This window comes from Oncorhynchus mykiss, chromosome 24 (genome assembly GCF_057628025.1).
Source record: "Oncorhynchus mykiss isolate SJ-2025 chromosome 24, ASM5762802v1, whole genome shotgun sequence".
Lineage (NCBI taxonomy): Eukaryota > Metazoa > Chordata > Actinopteri > Salmoniformes > Salmonidae > Oncorhynchus > Oncorhynchus mykiss.
In genome coordinates this window covers 19,151,978-19,171,945 of record NC_143045.1, presented here as the reverse complement: position 1 = coordinate 19,171,945, position 19,968 = coordinate 19,151,978, and the positions used below count along the sequence as shown (strand labels likewise).

At 45.4% G+C, this 19,968-nt stretch overlaps 1 protein-coding gene across 3 annotated transcripts in view; it reads left to right on the top strand.

Annotated features, from left to right (window-relative positions):
- LOC110503929 (nucleoredoxin) overlaps positions 1-19,968 on the top strand; it is a 57,388-nt gene that overhangs the window by 31,633 nt on the left and 5,787 nt on the right. For all 3 annotated transcript variants that reach the window (XM_021582587.3, XM_021582589.3, XM_021582588.3), the window contains exons 2-7: positions 11,490-11,607; positions 14,569-14,702; positions 17,588-17,688; positions 17,865-17,971; positions 18,796-18,975; positions 19,635-19,759. In XM_021582587.3, the coding sequence (XP_021438262.2) occupies positions 11,490-11,607; positions 14,569-14,702; positions 17,588-17,688; positions 17,865-17,971; positions 18,796-18,975; positions 19,635-19,759 (765 nt within the window). The remainder of the gene's footprint in view (positions 1-11,489; positions 11,608-14,568; positions 14,703-17,587; positions 17,689-17,864; positions 17,972-18,795; positions 18,976-19,634; positions 19,760-19,968) is intronic.

The window sequence follows — 19,968 nt, the reverse complement described above, 5'->3', positions numbered from 1 at the left end:
ATTTATTCATTTATTTATTTATATATATAACAGTGGGGTGTCTGTATTGACTCTGGTCTTGCGGCGTTGGAGCCAAATATCTGGGAGCTAGCTGCCACTGGTCTATAGTTTATGATGCTGTACAGTCGCATGGCCAGTGTCACTGTGATTTACAACCCTACTCATTGGCCATGGAGAGCACAATGAAACCTAAAATACACCTTCACTAAGATGCACTATATATCTCTGGGGGTCACAGTGTGTGTATAGCTTAATGTTTTATTGGATAATTTAATAACATTGCTCAGGCTCTTTGAGGAGCCTAGTAATGTTTCAAGGACATCAGAAAATGCTATATTTTGTAAGGATTAGTTTGGGTTTATTGCAGTAGTAGTGTCCAATTAGAAGTCCAAGCCCAGCACTATCAACAAGTAGGCCTATATAAGACGTGCATAAAATAACTGCTATGTAACACCTAACATGATGCCAATGGATCTAACAATCCTAGTGTTTCAGTAAACTCAAAGTACAGGAAGGCAGAAATCCTCAGGAGATGGTGTGTTCTGAAAGATCTACGTGATGATGTCTGTCAATGTAAAGCTGCTGTGCTGCAGTGTTTATCAATATTAATCCCCTGTGTTGTGATGGGACCTGAAGCTGGAGGAGCACAACCAGTCAGTCTCTCTGGTGTGTGCATCCCAAATGGCACCCTATTCCCTTCTATAGTGCACTGCTTTTAACCAGGACCCTTGTCAAAAGTAGTGCACTAAAAAGGGAATAGGGTGCCATTTGGGATGTAGCATCAGTCTCTAACAGGGAATAGGAGGAGTGGGAGTTAAACGTGGGGTCAATCAGGGGTCAAAAGAGGGAGGGCTGTGCAAATGCACATAAGAACCCAGTGGACCGAAGCCTCCAATCTAGCCTAAACATAGAACCCGGTTTCACTTTATTTATGTAGCTAAATGTATCCCTCTTGTTTATTCACTAAAGACATCGGAGGATGTTCAGGTTATTCTTAGTGGTTTCTCCATGTGTGTTATAGTAGGCTATGCCATTGTAATGCTCAGTAATGTTTTCTATTCGATCATCATGGAAGCTAAGCAGGTGCCAACAAGGGCTTAATGTGGTCTTAACAAGGTGTGTGTGTGTGTGTGGGCAAGTGTTTTCAGGACATGTGGTGTTTGTGTGTTTTTAGTTGAGGAGGATGCTGAGGCTGCACTGTCTAGCCGGCCCCATGCCAGGAACCACTCCATAATGTATTGGATTACACTTTTTGCATGAGAGAGTGGGATTTGAATTACCTCTGGCAGGCGCCTGGGACAACCAGGAAAAATTTGCCCTGAGGGCAGTTCTCGCTCTCTCCCAGTGGGTGAGGCAGGCGGGCCATGGTGATGCCAATCTCTAACGGACTGGCGGCCGTACCCGTTGGCCAGACCAAAGCCAGAACTTCTCTCTGCTATCTTTCTCTTCTCTATCTGAGAGAGCCAGCAGGCCTTGACGAGAGGCAGGACGACAGCAGCTTACATTCACCACTGGAGCTTTTATACAATACATTTGGGCTGTGAATATTTTTTTCATTTATTTAACCTTTATTTAACTAGGCAAGTCAGTTAAAAACAAATTCCTATTTACAATGACGGCCTACACCGGCCAAACCCATGGGACTCCCAATCACGGCCGGATGTGATTCAGGATTTGAACTAGGGTTCTGGATTTGAACCAGGGACTGTAGTGACGCCTCTTGCACTGAGATGCAGTGCTTTAGACCGCTGTGCCACTCGGGAGCCCCACCACTCATGGCAAAATTGAAAACATGAAGCAAACAACTATTTGGTCCTTTAAAAACCTGCTGTATGTCAAATATTGTGTGACATGGTTTGTCTCCAGCATTAGAGCTGTTTTCTTAAAGGAAGTTAAATCCTCTTCGTACCACAATACTAACTAGTATCGCGATACTGGTATCGTTCCCGGCCCTAGTTTGCAGTGTATCTTGTGAACGTTATTATTCCACAGCAATGCAAGCGGTGAACTTCCTACAGTTGTGGGCTACACTCATTTAATAATTGACTCATGGGGTATGCAGGTCTAGGGTGAGAGATACATTTTTGCTTTTACACAGACGATCTCCCTGTGTGTGTCTGGTCTGCCCTTTCTGTAAACCAGTCAGCCCTGCACACACACTGGGAGAGGGAGACATGGGGCCAGGCAGGAGGATTGTTCTAAAAACCAGCGGGAGTGAAGATTGTACCCCCTGCCTTGGTGATCTTTGACCCTGCAGTATGTAGCCCTCTGAGGCGACCCACGTTTGTGAAAGATGCAATGATGTGTATATATCTATTGAGTACGGGCTTTTTACTCCTTTACAATCCCCCTGCTTTTACGTTGTATTCTTCCCTAAAAAAAAACTTGCATGGCGGAGCCCAGCCATACAGAGTCCGAGTTAGGATTAATAGCCTGCATTTAGAGAGCAGCTTTTGTGCCTCAAACACAAGAGGAGCGGAAGAAACACCCCTCTTTTACTGTCTCCCCCCCTCTCTTTTTCCACCCAGCTATTCCCCCTAAGCCCTCTGACATTCTGGCACCTGTTTTCCTCAGAAAACCGTTAATTTATCACTGAATTATTAACTAAGAGCCCACAATGTGTTTGGCACTCCGTGACATGTCCTGACGGGGACGGGGGTTTCCATGGCAACGCAGGCCTCTTATTGAAAAGCAGTTTCGTGTGTGCGTGTAAGGGGGTCCACAACGGCAAAATTGTTGGTTGGGTCAATTCATATTTTAAGAGCTAAATATGATATAGCAATAACATGCTGCATTGAAAAGGCAGGGGACTGATGTGTATTACTGTTGTGCATTTCAAGTGTTTATCCATCATAAGAGGTCATATTCCAACAGTACTGTTGTTTTTCCATCATAACAGATGTCATATTATAACTGTACTGTGGTACAGAGTGTTTATCCATCATAACATACTGTGGTGTTTATCCATCATAACATACTGTACTGTGGTTCGGGGACAGATTTTGTAATGAGCTCAGTGGAACAGAGAGACCAGAGGCCTGTAATGTTAATCAGGGGTTCTGACTGGGAATGTCTGGTGAGGGTGTGAGGAGACTGGATGAATCTCTTCTGTTCCACGTCATCTGCTCCCTCCTTCCCTGTCTAAGCACTAGAACACAAGGCTTCTATCCAATATGCCTGATATTTGACCCGATTCTACTCCATTCCCAGAGAGCCAAAGGCTGAAAGCTCCACACAGAATGAATAAGCTGCAGACGGTTGAACACTACATCAATGTAAATGAGATCAAGTTGGGATCCAAATGTGGGATGGGATGGATTTCCCATCGTTGAGGACTGAACTCTACAGTTTCTCTGCTGTCTAGCCGTCATCTTGGAGGATCTAATTTTTATGCAGTCGCTTTGTGAGAAACATGAAAAGCTCTAAGTTATAGTATTGTCCTTTACAAAGTAGCCCATTGTTATGCCCCAAATGGCACCCTATTCCCTATGTAGTGCGCACATTTTTAGCCCTATAGGCCCTGGTCAAAGTCGTGCACTAAATATGGAATAGGGTGCCATTTGGGACACAGCTCAGCTCTCCTATCTCCTTTCCTGGTCCTTCCCAGTAAACCTTCATGGCCAGGGCTCACTCTATAGAACTACCTAATAAAAGATGGACGCTTTGGTCTGGAGTGCGCTGGACAAACAGACAGACCGACATCCTCTATCAGCCTGTTGAAAGGCAACAGGAGAGACTACTAGAGCTCTCATGTCCCTGAGACATCTAACAGGCTAGCTTTACTTCAAATGCCACCAACTAAGGTTTTATCGACTGAGTGAATGATCATCTGACCACTGGTGTCTTTGCCATCATGGGTATTAAACGGGTCAGTGCGGATTCCTCCGCAGCGGTCGTACATTATCTTGTTCTGGCCCGCTGTAGAGACACGTCCGCCCCCCCCCCCCCAAATCTAACAGAATTCACATGGAAACAAATTCCTCTGGACAAGAATGGGGAAGTGAGTTAATTCAGGAATGCATTGCTCTTAAAGTTAAATGCATTGTGACATAGCATATTTGGATTAAGGGAATCCAGCCTAATTAGGATTCTGCTTGTTCATTAGTTGAAGAGACATGAGTCCAGAGAGTCTTAGCCCCAAAAATGTCTGAATGTAAGATAAAGTACAGGAATGCCCTCTAGACCATGATAAATAAGTTAAAAGGCAAACTAGCTAGCCACTATCAGATGGGGAATTGTTCTCTAGGTATAGCCTACAGTACTCTGTGAAAGGCCAAAGCTTTGATTCTAGAAATAGCTACTCTGACTCTCTTCATCCTTTTGTAGTGTCTGTTTTAAAATGCCCATCTGTGTTATTCTTAAGTATTCTATTGAGAGATAAAGAACTTTATCCCTGCCAGTACTCAGCAGGGTGGAGCACATGGACTCCTTTGTACGCTTTTTGAAATCCCTTTGTGGCTGCTGTGTTTGCTAAAATGGGACCGCAATGTGAGCGTTTGGCCAGCGCCTCAGGTCTGGCCGCCTGGGCCAGTGAAAGCAGGTCTGTGTGGAGTCGGTGCAGGAACAATGAGAGGTGAATGGGGACGACGACTGGAGGAATTTCTTCCACTCCAGCTCTCTCGGTGGGGGTTCTCTCTCTCCGTGGTCAGCCCAGGGGAAGGGAGAGGAGGTGGGGTTGGGGGAAGAAACGTCAGTAGGGGTTCAGATGTGTGGGAGTGGGTGAAAAGTGAAGCAGATGTGTCTGTGAGAGCATTGGGAACACCAGTAGTAACTCTCGTAACTACCCCCACCCCTTTAAACCCCCACAGTGTTGCTACTAAAGTGCAACAGTGCAAAGAAGAATGGAAATGATTACCATCCATGACACCAGACATGGATACAGTACTACTTACTGTATGTGGACAAGTTAGGCAACTGAGAATTTTCCCCCCTTTCTCCTCATTCAAACCATAGAATGACATGCAGACAGTGTGACATTACTTAGTGCAATCACAAGACTCCTCAGTGGATTTAACAATATAAGTTTTTGACAGGCAGTCGGGAAACTTCAACCTTTTCACCTCATGTTGAACATCTCTGATGTGAGCTGCATACAGAGCATTGCATTAAGCTATGTGCATAGCAGGGCCAGATCGCCAGGCCTATCTACACGTCCACACAGGCAGATGTGCTGCTCCCTCGGAGGCCTCCTCTCCTCTCCCTCAGCCTCCATAAGTGGAACCGCAGTCATGCGTGATCCTATTAGCGCCTAGTGCTGGGCTTTGGGATGCATCCGAAATGGCACCCTAATCTCTTTACAGTGCACTGGTAAAAGAAAATGAGTGAACTATAAAGGGAATATGGTGCCATTTGGGATGCTACCTAGTGCTGGACTAACGCAGGCTGGGTGTGGGAGAGAGAGACAAGGTCTAAATGGATTGTTAGTATGGATTTCCAGCTCTCCCGGGTCTCTAAGCAGTTGCTTGGGTCTCGCTGGGGGTTATTGGCACATTTGATCTAGTCTAGTGTGTTGTTCTGGGTAATGAAAAGGGTTGTCTCCCTAAAAACATGCAGGAGGACAGGGAGATGTGTAGCAGACACATGTAGACTGATGCTAGGGTGTTCTATTTCTTTGGCTCTTGCACAGACCCAGACTTTCCTACAGTAGATGATTAAAACACAGCATAGTGGATATTCAATACTTTGATTAAATAATTTCCTCAAGATACGAATGAAATCTAGACAAACTACAGAGCTCTGGTTTGGAGACGACCATGCATGCGTTCCCAAATGGCACCCTATTCTCTATCTAGTGCGCTACTTTTGACCAGAGCCCTATTGGCCCTGGAATAGGGTGTCATTTGGGACATAACCCATGTGAAGAAGGTTGGAGATGAGCCCTGGCTGGGGGATAAGTTTAGTTTGGACACAGTGATTTATGAGTGTTTGTGGCTCACCGTGTGTGACCAGTTCTGTTTATTGTCTCTGCAGCTTATAATACACCCCACTCTGAACAGTTAGCTTCAGACTTTGACCGTCTGATTGGAGTAAGGTACCAGAGGGAGTGGCTAAAGCTATTATAGGGACCACTATGGCATCACATTCCTCTGTTTAGTCCCTAAAGGTAAACAGAGGAGAGAAGGAGTAGAAAGAAGTACACTCTGTACTGTGCACGGCAGAACCTCTAGAGATTCTGAACAAATGTTGCTATTGTTTTCAACATTGTTTTCAACATTTTCAAACATACCACTCCAAAACATGCATGCCCTTGGGAACATGTGCTGTTGTCTTCAAGACTGGAAAAAAAACCTCCCACTGCGTAGAACTGAGGTTCTCCTTTTGGTGTTGAATTTAGCCAGCCTGAGGAAGAATCACCATGAGAACACACACAGCAAGGCATCTTGTTTTGCCTCTAAACAGAGTGACATAAGTATAAATTAATGACTGTTCCATACCTCTTCCAGTATGAATCATCGTGTCTCAAGGTGGTGAAATGTATGTAGCTGCCATTAATGAATGAATGTAGGTGATGTAACTGTCTTAATTACCAGGCCCATCATCTGCCCTGAAATCATGATAACACCCCCAATGTCTGTCACACATAGCCTAGCCTCCAGGCGGATCTACAGATCTACAGCTGACGTGATTTAGTGTCCTGCTGTGCTCTGAACTGCAGCCAAACCGCCAGGCAGACATAATTCCAGATCATGCAGTAAATTAGCAGTAGTGAAAGGATCGAGGCTGAATCGGCTCAGAGGTCTCTCTGCCTCTCCGAACCAATCTCTCTTTCAGCAGTGCTCTCTATGAATCAGGCTCCGACTACAGCAGAGTGGGGCTGAGAGGGGTTCAGATTTGGTACACACACTAATAGATAGACATGCATGCATGTATGTATGCACATTGTACACTTACTGTACACATCATACGTATGATGTATATTTTAGACAAACTGTATATAAACACACTGACCAAAGGGTACATACTAGGATATATTGTGGCGAACATCTCCTAGTCTGTTTAGTTCATAACAGGACAGTATTTGAAACATGCAAATAGACCTTAGGATTCCATTGGCCCTAGAGCATTTTTAGCGAACTATGATTTTGCATATAATTTGTTGTGACTTCAATGTCTCCAAAAATACCAAATTAGCAGACTTGCCTGTACAGTAGAATTGCTGCAGGCAGCGCATTTTGGTCAAGCTATGAAATGCTTTTAGCAATTCAAAGCCATGCCCTTTTTATAGACACTGCTCAAAAAAATAAAGGGAACACTTAAACAACACAATGTAACTCCAAGTCAATCACACTTCTGTGAAATCAAACTGTCCACTCAGGAAGCAACACTGACAATACATTTCACATGCTGTTGTGCAAATGGAATAGACAACAGGTGGAAATTATAGGCAATTAGCAAGACACCCTCAATAAAGGAGTGGTTCTGCAGGTGGTGACCACAGACCACTTCTCAGTTCCTATGCTTCCTGGCTGATGTTTTGGTCACTTTTGGATGCTGGCGGTGCTTTCACTCTACCGGTACCATGAGACGGAGTCTACAACCCACACAAGTGGCTCAGGTAGTGCAACTCACCCAGGATGGCACATCAATGCGAGCTGTGGCAAGAAGGTTTGCCGTGTCTGTCAGCATAGTGTCCAGAGCATGGAGGCGCTACCAGGAGACAGGCCAGTACATCAGGAGACGTGGAGGAGGCCATAGGAGGGCAACAACCCAGCAGCAGGACCGCTACCTCCGCCTTTGTGCAAGGAGGAGCAGGAGGAGCACTGCCAGAGCCCTGCAAAATGACCTCCAGCAGGCCACAAATGTGCATGTGTCTGCTCAAATGGTCAGAAACTGACTCCATGAGGGTGGTATGAGGGCCCGATGTCCACAGGTGGGGGTTGTGCTTACAGCCCAACACCGTGCAGGATGTTTGGCATTTACCAGAGAACACCAAGATTGGCAAATTCGCCACTGGCGCCCTGTGCTCTTTACAGATGAAAGCAGGTTTACACTGAGCACATGTGACAGACGTGACAGAGTCTGGAGACGCCGTGGAGAACGTTCTGCTGCCTGCAACATCCTCCAGCATGACCGGTTTGGCAGTGGGTCAGTCATGGTGTGGGGTGGCATTTCTTTGGGGGGCCATGTGCTCGCCAGAGGTAGCCTGACTGCCATTAGGTACCGAAATGAGATCCTCAGACCACTTGTGAGACCATATGCTGGTGCGGTTGGCCCTGGGATCCTCCTAATGCAAGACAATGCTAGACCTCAAGCAGTTCCTGCAAGAGGAAGACATTGATGCTATGGACTGGCCCGCCCGTTCCCCAGACCTGAATCCAATTGAGCACATCTGGGACATCATGTCTCACTCCATCCACCAACGCCACGTTGCACCGCAGACTGTCCAGGAGTTGGCGGATGCTTTAGTCCAGGTCTGGGAGGAGATCCCCCAGGAGACCATCCGTCACCTCATCAGGAGCATGCCCAGGCGTTGTAGGGAGGTCATACAGGCACGTGGAGGCCACACACACTACTGAGCCTCATTTTGACTTGTTTTAAGGACATTACATCAAAGTTGGATCAGCCTGTAGTGTGGTGTTCCACTTTAATTTTGAGTGTGACTCCAAATCCAGACCTCCATGGGTTGATGAATTTGATTTCCATTGATCATTTTTGTGATTTTTGCTGTCAGCACATTCAACTATGTAAAGAAAAAAGTATTTAATAAGAATATTTCATTCATTCAGATCTAAAATGTGTTATTTTAGTGTTCCCTTTATTTTTTTGAGCAGTGTATTACACTATTAGAAGAACATATACTAGTTTTCAATTTCAGTTTTCCAATGTGCTTTACTGTAAACACCTTAGCTGTCCTCTCTCAGCTCCGTGAGGACACTTCAGGAAGTTGGAATGGGAGCTGTTCCCTGACATTTCCCAGCTTTCCCACCCTCTCAAGTCTCCTTATCTGCATCCCAAATGGCACCCATTTCTTATATAGTGCACTACTTCTGGTCAATACTAGCTCACTATATAGGGAATAGGTTGCCATTTGGGGCTATGGCCTCTGGTCAAAAGTAGCTCACTATATAGGGCCCTGAAATGAGTGGTACTTTGGAGGGACTTCCATTCCCACAGTACAGTACAGTCCCTACAGGGGGGGACCCATACCCTGTAAAACGGCAGTCTCTCGGAGCAGTCTGGGCCTGCCTTCTGTCTGCACGTCAAAACGCTAACTTTGCTCCTGAAGTGAAGTCATTGTTTTCATTAGAAGAGAAACAAAAGGTTTTCGTCAGCCAGACCTGGACTGGAGTAGAACTGGAACTGAACCCAACTGGAGGCTTCCACCACTGAGCCTCATAGACAGACTGCAGACAGGCCTCACTCCCACATTTTGGCTCTCCCTTTCACTGAAATTACTAGATAACAGTGGTGAAATCATTATATGGTACTATGTGCATATACCAAATTGTCTGGACTGGTACGGTCCTTGGTGTATTGGCTTGGCAATCTCAAGGTCATTGGTACAATCCTGTCTCGGACTTGCTATCAGACTTTCAAACATCAATGTTTCTATACTTCTCAGACAACTCTCAGAAAAGTGACCTCTCTCAGACACTCAGTGCTACTCTTCAGGAGCTAGTCATTTCAAGTGACACCCATCTTCCCTCTGATATGTAAAGTGAGTTTCCTCTTTGTGCTATTCTTGATGTGCTCTCCATCGAGGACAACACTGAACGTACACACTATAAATAGTCCCAGTTTCAAACACACTTTTGCGGTCATAAAGAGTCTGTTTCCGATTTTCTGCGGTATGTTGTATATTCAGATCAAGACACAAATTACGGTCACAACAGTCATTATACATTGAATAAAAATATAAATGCAACATGTAAAGTGTTGGTCCCATGTTTCATGAGCTGAAATAAAAGATCCCATACATCCACCTGACAGGTGTGGCATATCAAGAAGCTGATTAAACAGTATGATCATTACACAGCCACACCTTGTGCTGGGGACAATAAAAGGCCACTCTAAAATGTGAAGTTTTGTCACACAACACAATGCCACAGATGTCTCAAGTTTTGAGGGAGTGTAGAATTGGCATGCTGACTGCAGGAATGTCTACCAGAGCTTTTGCCAGAGAATGTAATGTTTTATTTCTCTACCATAAGCCGCCTAGAGAATTTGACAGTACGCCCAACGAGCCTCACAACTGCAGACCACGTGTATGGCGTCATGTGGGCAACTGATTTGCGGATGTCAACACTGTGAACAGAGAGCCTCCCGAGTGGCGCAGCGGTCTAAGGCACTGCATCGCAGCAATAGAGGCGTCACGACAGATCCGGGTTCGGTCTCCTGTTGTACTGTGTTTCCTCCAACATATTAATGCGTCTGGCTTCCGGGTTAAGCGAGCAGTGTGTCAAAATGCAGTGCTGCTTGGCAGGATCGAGTTTCGGAGGACCCGTGGCTCTCGACCGTTACGGGAGTTGCAGCAATGGGACAAGACTGTAACTACCAATTGGATACCACGAAATTGGGGAGAAAAAGTGATTTAAAATGTACCACTTTTTTAAAACATTGTGAACAGAGTGCCTTTTTTTAAAAGTATGTGTGACCAACAGATGCATATCTTTATTCCCAGTCATGTGAAATCCATGGATTAGGGCCATAATGAATTTATTTCAATTGACTGATTTCCTTATGAACTGTGACTCAGTAAAACCATAGAAATCGCTGCATTTTATATTTTTGTTCAGTATAATTAGATGTAGTAGTGTGTGTTCCTCCTCCATTAATGCCTGTGGAGGTATGCTTGCTTCACATATTGAACAGACAGAATCATGTACAGCGTTGTCTTCACTTGAAGAAGGATCGGCTAAATAAAGTGCCACCCACAGTGCGAGGGTACAACATAGAATAGTACTATATGAGCCTAAAATGACTACGATCTAGTTATTCTCTTTCTATGGGGTACAGTGGCAGAGTCTGTGGCAAAAGGTTTTTATCAAGTGTGGATTGTTCTGCTCCTCTTACCCCGTGTTGCTCTTATTCATGACACAGCAGGGGCAAAACGCTCCCTGTGAATTTCCTCCTCTGCCAGTTCCTTTTAAAGTTAGCTGTAGTGTGATTCTAGCCTTCAGCTAATTCACTGCAGGGTGACTCTCTGCTGTTTTATTCAACCTGGCTCATTTTCTAGTCCCTTTTATACTTCAGAGAAACAGCTTGCCTTGTAAATAGATACTGGTACTTCTGCACTTTTGGTGTAGTAATAGGCTTACAGCCATTTTCACTATCAACCTTTGGATCAATGGATGTCTGACAAATAATGATTTATTAACAGATGTTATAAACTAGATGGGAAAACAACTAGTAAGATGTATGACGTTCAATTACTTTTCTCTTTCTTTGTTTGATTTTCTCTTTGTTGCTCTGAGGATTTACCAGAGTATAGGTGTCTTTATACTAATGGTACATTTTCCATTCCTCTCCTCTGTCCTCTGTCTGTCCAGATGAAGCTGTGGAACAAGTACAAGGTGACCAGTATTCCCTCGCTGGTGTTTGTGGACGCAGCCACAGGGAAGGTGGTGTGTCGGAATGGACTGCTGGTGGTGAGAGATGACCCCACAGGTAAGTCTCCTCAGTCAGCCTGAGCCTCAGCATCTGAGAAGCTGCACATGTACCGGTACACACAAGCATACAGTTTATTACATGCAAAATTGCCTTGCCAGAATTTCATATTGCAACGTTTCTGTGCCACATCCTTCACAGAGCTGGCCATATTTCTCCATTTCTGTACTCTTCTGGTATTGCATGAATATTATAAAGTGCCCCATTTTACTCCCACATCTGCAGACCTATAATTTCCTGACTTTTAAGTGGGAGATTGCCTGTTAGCAAGAGCAGGCTTGCATTCCTTTCTGGTAGACAGATGAGGATGTCGTCTCATCTCAATATTTTGACATCCTGGTCTTCAGAGCCCTTATTGTACAACATGGGAAAGGCCCATTAGTCAGAGAGGAGGAGAGAGAGTAAGGGAGTGGAGAGAGGTAGTGTATCCAGCATCGTGGCAGTAGAACCCGTGGTGCAGGGGAATGGATTTCACATGAGCTGAGCAGACTTTCACATGAGTCTGCCTAATGAATCCCAGTCTCCCTCCCAGCCCACAGTAGAGTACATACTGTATAATTTCCATGATTTATTAACTACCAACTAAAGTAGAAGTGGGTAAAGAAGAGATTCATCTTCTTGCTCCATCCACCACCCCGCCCCCTCCCCCTCTTTCAGAGTTGTTAGAGGGGGTGTGTAGTGTGGTAACGGTGGCAGGAAAAGGGGTTTGTTTGTGTTGTGGTGAGGAAGGAAAACAGAGCGGCTACAGGCGGGGTAGTAAGAGTTAGAGGTGGGCTGGGGGGAGGATTCAGGACCCTCTCTCTTTCAGCATTATGAAAGGGCCTAGCTGTCTTGAGTGGCGGAGCAGAGGAGAAGTTGCCAGGAAGGAGTGCCTTTTTACAGTGTGAATGGGGACAACAATAAAAGTCTGCAGAGGCGGAGGCCGTGGGGATGTGTCAGCCCTGCCTAATGAAGCCCAACAGAGGAGAGGAACCTTTACAGCCCTACCGACAGCGCTTTATTTCTGATTACAACTTTTTATTCGGTCATCCCAAATGCATCTCTAGTGCTTGACATTGACAATGAAGACACCTTGTAAAAGAAACGAGAGAGAGAGGGAGGGAAAGAGAGGAGGGAAGGCTGGTAGCACTCCCTGTACGGGAAATGGAAAAGCATTGCTTTCAATCATCATTAAAACAACATTTTGCATCTGTTGTGCGGTCCCATTTCCAAACGCAGATGTCAGAGTACAAAGGGACTTGTGAGTAGGAAACATGCTGGGTTTAGATACAGTACCAGTTAAAAGTTTGGACACAGCTACTCATTCAAGGATTTTTCTTTATTTTTACTATTTTCTACATTGTAGAATAATAGTGAAGACATCAAAACTATGAAATAATACATGGAATCATGTAGTAAACAAATCAAAATGTATTTTATATTTGAGATTCTTCAAAGTAGCCACCCTTTGCCTTGACAGCTTTGCACACAATTGGCATTCTCTCAACCAGCTTCACCTGGAATGCTTTTCCAACGGTCTTGAAGGAGTTCCCACATATCACTCTCCTTCTTGGTCAAATAGCCCTTACACAGCCTGGAGGTGTGTTGGGTCATTGTCCTGTTGAAAAACAAATGATAGTCCCAAACCAGATGGGATGGCGTATCGCTGCAGAATGCTGTGGTAGCCAGGCTGTTTAATTGTACCTTGAATTCTAAATAAATCACTGACAGTGTCAGCAACAAAGCACCCCACACCTTTTCCCTCCATGCTTCACGGTGGGAACCCCACATGCGGAGATCATCCGTTCACCTACGCTGCATCTCACAAAGAAAGACACAGCGGGTTGGAACCAAAAATCTCAAATTTGGACTCATCAGACCAAAGGACAAATTTCCACAGGTCTAATGTCCATTGCTTGTCTTTTTTGGCCCAAGCAAGTCTCTTCTTCTTATCGGTGTCCTTAAGTAGTGTTTTTTTTGCAGCAGCAGCAGCAGCAATTCGACCATGGCCTGATTCTCCTCTGCACAGTTTGTTGATGTGTCTGAACTCTGTGACGCATTTATTTGCATATCCTCTGCAGCAGAGGAAACTCTGGGTCTTCTTTTCCTGTGGCGGTCCTCATTATAGATAGTTTCATCACAGCACTTGATGGTTTTTGCAACTGCACTTGAAGAAACTTTCAAAGTTATTGAAATGTTCCAGTTCGACTGAACTTCATGTCTTCATGTAATGATGGACTGTCATTTCTCTTTGCTTATTTGAACTGTTCTTGCCATAATATGGACTTGGTCTTTTACCAAATAGGGCTATCTAATGTATATCACCCTCCCTTGTCAAATACATTAAGGAAAGAAATTCCACAAATTAACTTTTAACAAGGCACACCTGTTAATTGAAACGCATTCTAGGTGACTACCTCATGAAGCTGGTTGAGGGAATGCTAAGAGTGTGCAAAGCTGTCATCAAGGCAGAGGAATCTCAAATAGAAAATGTAGTAACTTTTTTGGTTACTACATGATTCCATATGTATTATTCTACAATGTAGAAAATAGTAAATATAAAGAGAAACCCTGGAATAAGTAGGTGTCCAAACTTTTGACTGGTACTGTATATGTAGGACAAATGCTGGTTACAAAATGGCGCCGGGAGATAAGGAAGCCGTGCTTCTAGCCCCAAGGCAAATTTGTTATTTCTTACATTAATTGCCTAGAAAAAATAATTCAAATGTGTTTCACAACACCCATAATCAACATGTATGTGACCAATAAAATTAGATTTAATTTGATGTATTTAGTATCTAATAGCTGTTCCAGGGGGGTGGAGAGGGCGAGTGCTCTGGTTTTGAATGGGCAGTTTGTCACACATAGAAAAAAACTCTTCTCTGTTCACTAATCAGACCCTTGGCTCTCAATATCCTTTCTCCCCAACGCCAAACCCTCCCCCCTCCCTTACCCTCTCTTCCCCTCTGTCCTCCCTCTCAGGCTTGGAGTTCCCCTGGGGGCCCAAGCCCTTTGCGGAGGTGGTGGCCGGCCCTCTGCTCAGGAACAACAGGCAGACGACAGACATCAGCTCCCTGGAGGGCCACTATGTGGGAGTGTACTTCTCAGCACACTGGGTGAGTGGTGGGGGGCCAGGAGGGGCGCATAGACACACACACACACACACACACACACACACACACACACACACACACACACACACACACAGGGAGTGGGGCAGGGAGGGGGAGCCTCATTTTCCCTTTCAGGCACCCAGCTGTCCTCTGATATGAGCTTTAGCCCTGTTAAAACAGAGAGGCATCAGTGAAAGCCAGGGCAGGGTGGCAGGGCGCAGCGGGAGAAAACACAGCAGCCTGTAGCCAGGGGATGGACAGAGAAGTTCGGGGACTTCCGTTGTCTGGGACTACAGTAGCTAGTTATTCCACTCCTTGCTGTCATCACCTACTAGTTAGTGCCCTTTAAAGTGGGCAGTGGGCGTCAGACCCATTGTCTGTCTCTATCAGTGCTGGGCTTGCCCATCTGTGTGAAGGTCGTGAATTGGTGACTCATGAAAGGCTTGTGTCAATGATGAGCTGCCAGTGCTGGCTTCAGCTCCAGAGACAAGCCAGTAGCAAGCCATGACACACTCAGACTAGTCCACCTTCCAAACCAATACAAATTGGTACATTTTTATTTGTCACTTTGTAAACAACAGGTGTAGACTAACAGTAAAATGCTTACTTTTCCAACGATGCAGTTTTATTTATTTATTTTTTATCTACAAAATTTGTTAAATAGTGACAAGAAACACTGTGAATAAGGATAACGAGTAAAAATTACATGACTATATACAGGGAGTACCAGTACCATGTCGATGTGCAGGGGTATGAGGTAATTGAGGTAGCTATCGTATAGGTTTGCATTATTTTAAGGCTACATTCCCCTGTCTTACCAGCGTAAATCCACCCACCATTAGGAGATGGTTACAAGCGTGAAATGGCCAGCGGATTACTTTTTACCAACGACCTGAAGTGATCCTCGGCAGGATAGAGTAGACAGTTCCTCACTGACTTTACGCTCACCTCTAGCTGTGTGTTTCACTGAGGCTGAGAAAGAAAAGGAGGAAATGGAGATTGATGAGACTGGTCTGGTTTGTTTTATTCAGACACAGCTCTGCCTCAGCTGGCACTCTGATACCACCTTAATGTCACACACACACACACACACACACAGCCGCTGCTCTACTCTACTGCCCCATATCCTGTAAGGGAGAGACAGGGAGGGAATACAACACACACACACACTAGACCAGAGACCATTCTCAAAACACTCACTCACAACAACAAATGCCTCCAAGCCAAGGCCATCCTGGGTTCCATCCTGAGTACTTAGGTTCTCACATTTGAATGGGCCAGGAAACAAAAGGAAATGTTAGTCCTGGTTTCTGGTGAAACATTAGTTAAAATAGTTGGTGAACCAGGAGAGGCAATCATTTGGTTTCTCAAATGGTTGCCTCGCCTGGTTCACCAACTATTTCTCTGATAGAGTTCTCTGGCAGTCTCTATGGGGGTGGCACGGGGTTCAATTCTTGGACCGACTCTCTTCTCTGTATACATCAATGATGTCGCTCTTGCTGCTGGTGAGTCTCTGATCCACCTCTACGCAGACGACACCATTCTGTATACTTCTGGCCCTTCTTTGGACACTGTTTTAACAACCCTCCAGACGAGCGTCAATGCCATACAACTCTCCTTCCTCCAATTGCTCTTTAAATACAAGTAAAACTAAATGCATGCTCTTCAACCGATCACTGCCTGCACCTGCCCGCCCGTCCAACATCACTACTTTGGACGGTTCTGTCTTAGAATATGTGGACAACTACAAATACCTAGGTGTCTGGTTAGACTGTAAACTCTCCTTCCAGACTCGCATCAAACATCTCCAATCCAAAGTTAAATCTAGAATTGGCTTCCTATTTCGCATCAAAGCCTCCTTCACTCATGCTGCCAAACATACCCTTGTAAAACTGACCATCCTACCGATCCTCGACTTCGGCGACGTCATTTACAAAATAGCCTCCAATACCCTACTCAATAAATTGGATGCAGTCTATCACAGTGCCATCCGTTTTGTCACCAAAGCCCCATATACTAACCACCGCGACCTGTACACTCGTTGGCTGGCCCTCGCTTCATACTCTTCGCCAAACCCACTGGCTCCAGGTCATCTACAAGACCCTGCTAGGTAAAGTCCCCCCTTATCTCACCTCGCTGGTCACCATAGCAGCACCCACCTGTAGCACGCGCTCCAGCAGGTCACCCCCAAAACCAATTCTTACTTTGGCCACCTCGCCTTCCAGTTCGCTGCTGCCAACGACCTGCAAAAATCTCTGAAACTGGAAACACTTATCCCCCTTACTAGCTTTAAGCACCAGCTGTCAGAGCAGCTCACAGATTACTGCACCTGTTCATAGCCCATCTATAATTTAGCCCAAACAACTACCTCTCCCCCTACTGAATTTATTTATTTATTTATTTTGCTCCTTTGCACCCCCATTATTTCCATCTCTACTTTGCACATTCTTCCACTGCAAATCTACCATTCCAGTGTTTTACTTGCTATATTGTATTTACTTCGCCACCATGGCCTTTCTTTGCCTTTACCTCCCTTATCTCACCTCATTTGCTCACATTGTATATAGACACATTTTTCTACTGTATTATTGACTGTATGTTTGTTTTACTCCATGTGTTGTTGTTGTTCGTGTTGAACTGATTTGCTTTATCTTGGCCAGGTCGCAATTGTAAATGAGAACTTGTTCTCAACTTGCCTACCTGGTTTAAATAAAGGTGAAATGAATAAATACATTTAAAAAATTAGGGTGAAGCACTGCAGAGATGTAGGGAGAGAGAGTCAGAAAACACCATGTCATCATTATATACTGTTTTATATAGACTGATCAATTTAGTTAATTCTGTAAACTAATGCCATAACTTGTTGAGTGTGTGTGTTGTCCCTGCAGTGCCCTCCATGCCGCAGTCTGACCCGTGTGCTCTTGGAATCATATCGCACTGTGAAGGAATCGGGTCAACATTTTGAGATGGTGTTTGTCAGCGCTGACCGGTATTCCCTTCACACACGCGTATACATTCTCTCTCTGTCACGCTCTCTCACGCACATACACACACACACACACACACACAGAGTCTCATGCTCCTCTGATATGTTAATTGAATTGACTGAATAAATGGAGTTGACAGTGGAACTGAGTGTTGTTTTGTGTTTGCCCACCAATGCAGGTCGGAGGAGTCCTTTCAGCAGTACTTCAGTGAGATGCCTTGGTTGGCAGTCCCATACTCAGACGAGGCCCGACGATCACGACTCAACAGACTCTTTGGAATACAAGGTACAACACTGTCTTTGATGTCTCCTCCTGAACTGATATACTGTAGTCCTCCTGGACATGATGCTGAGTGAGTATCAAACACTAGCGGTCTGGCTTAATAATGTGTTGATGTGGAGAAGCGGCCTAATGGCAGCCAGCTCTACGCTGTGCTGGGTAGGGAACAGTGAACAGATAGCCCTGAAGCTGAAGGAATGTGAGCTGGTAATCAAGTTTACTGTTCTGCTCGCTGAGTAAGGGTCATCTCTCTGTCTGTAGAGAGGAGTAGTGTGGTTGTAGACAAAGTGCTGGCTCATTACCTCTTCTGGCTGGAATGTTCAGAATGCTTGCAGGACTGGTCGATACTGCCTCGCTTCCCCTGTTATTCACACTGGCCCCCACTCATCACCACACACACCCTTCCTCCCAGCCAAACACACACTGTGCACTCTGTGTCTGATAAGGCTGTTAATAAACAGTGATATTCTAATCTGAAAGACTGTGGGAGAGAAAAGGGTCGGGCGTTAAGAAAAATCAGCGGGAGTCTGAGAAGAGATGAATGGAGAGAGGGAGGGAACTGGAGAGAGTTCAGAGAGCAGAGGACAGTCAGAGCCTCAGGGATTAAAGCTCCTCCATACCACACAGATAAACAGTGAGAGATACGGCCATATGTGGTGAGAGCAACTGAAAAACATGGAAGAACAGGAGGGGAAGTGGCAGAGTGAAAATCTACAGTTCATGATTGTTCTCTCCCCCTGTTTCCATATTTCTCTCTTCTTCCTCTTTCTCCCACCCTGCCTCCCCCTCTCTTTCGCGCCCTCTCTCTCCTCTGTCTTCCTCCCTCCCAGGTATTCCCACCCTTATTCTGCTGGATGCGGAGGGTCACATGATCACGCGACAGGGCCGTGTGGAGGTGCTGAATGACCCAGAGTGTCGGCTCTTCCCCTGGCACCCCCGGCCTGTACTGGAGCTCAGCGAGTCTAACGCTGTGCAGCTCCACGAGGGGCCCTGCCTCGTGCTCTTTGTGGGTGAGTAGATAAGTGGATGAACATTTCAATGTCAGTCCCTACCGTGCACCTCCACGAGAGGCCCTACCTCGTGCTCTTTGTGGGTGAATGGAGGAGCATTCATTGCTGGTTTCTACCAAACCAATCCTTCAGACTATGTATTCTACATTCTAAATAGCGTCGTGCATGTAGTAAAAGTGAACAGATCAGTTGTACGGCCACATGCTATTTTAAGTATGTGAACATGCAAGAGTAGGGCGGAGCGAAGGAAATGGTTTGTCTGTCTATTTGTTTGTTAGCAGTGCGAGAGATGGATGCCATCCTCTGCTAAGTGGCTTAGGCCAAAGTGGACAGGGCAACCATCAAACCAGACGAGACAATAAGACAGCAATGTGAGAATGGAGTGACCGATCAGATCCGAAGGGGTCCGCCACAGACCATCTGCTCTCCTCCTTTTGTCTCCTCACTCATCTGCTCATCTGTCCATTCACTCACCCCCTCAAACCTCTCCTCCTCCTGTTCTCTGCTCATTTACCTTCTTTCTCTCTTCTTCCTGTCTTCTCTCTAGTCTTCATGCCTTCACGCCAAGTTCTCTCCTCTTCTTCTCTCACACGTTCTCTCAACCTTTCCTCTTTTGACTCTTTTCATACTTTTGACACCAGTGTTTCTCTCTTGTTCAGATACGGAGGAGGAGGGAGAGCTGGAGCCGGCGAAGGAGCTGATCCAGCCAATCGCAGAGAAGATCATGGCTAAGTACAAAGCCAAGGAGGAGGAGACACCACTGCTCTTCTTCGTGGCTGGAGAGGTAAGATAATGGACACACACACAAACACCTCCAGCTGACCTAGATGAGAATATTCACATGTGATGAAATCTGTCTTATATTTTGGCATTTTAGTTGTTTTGCATTCCTGTCTTGTGTACTGTACATCTCCTCTACTGTGGGTGTCTGTGTGTTTGCTTGTTGCTATGCTCTGGCATGATGTTCCATCTGCTTTAGTTATCACATATCAT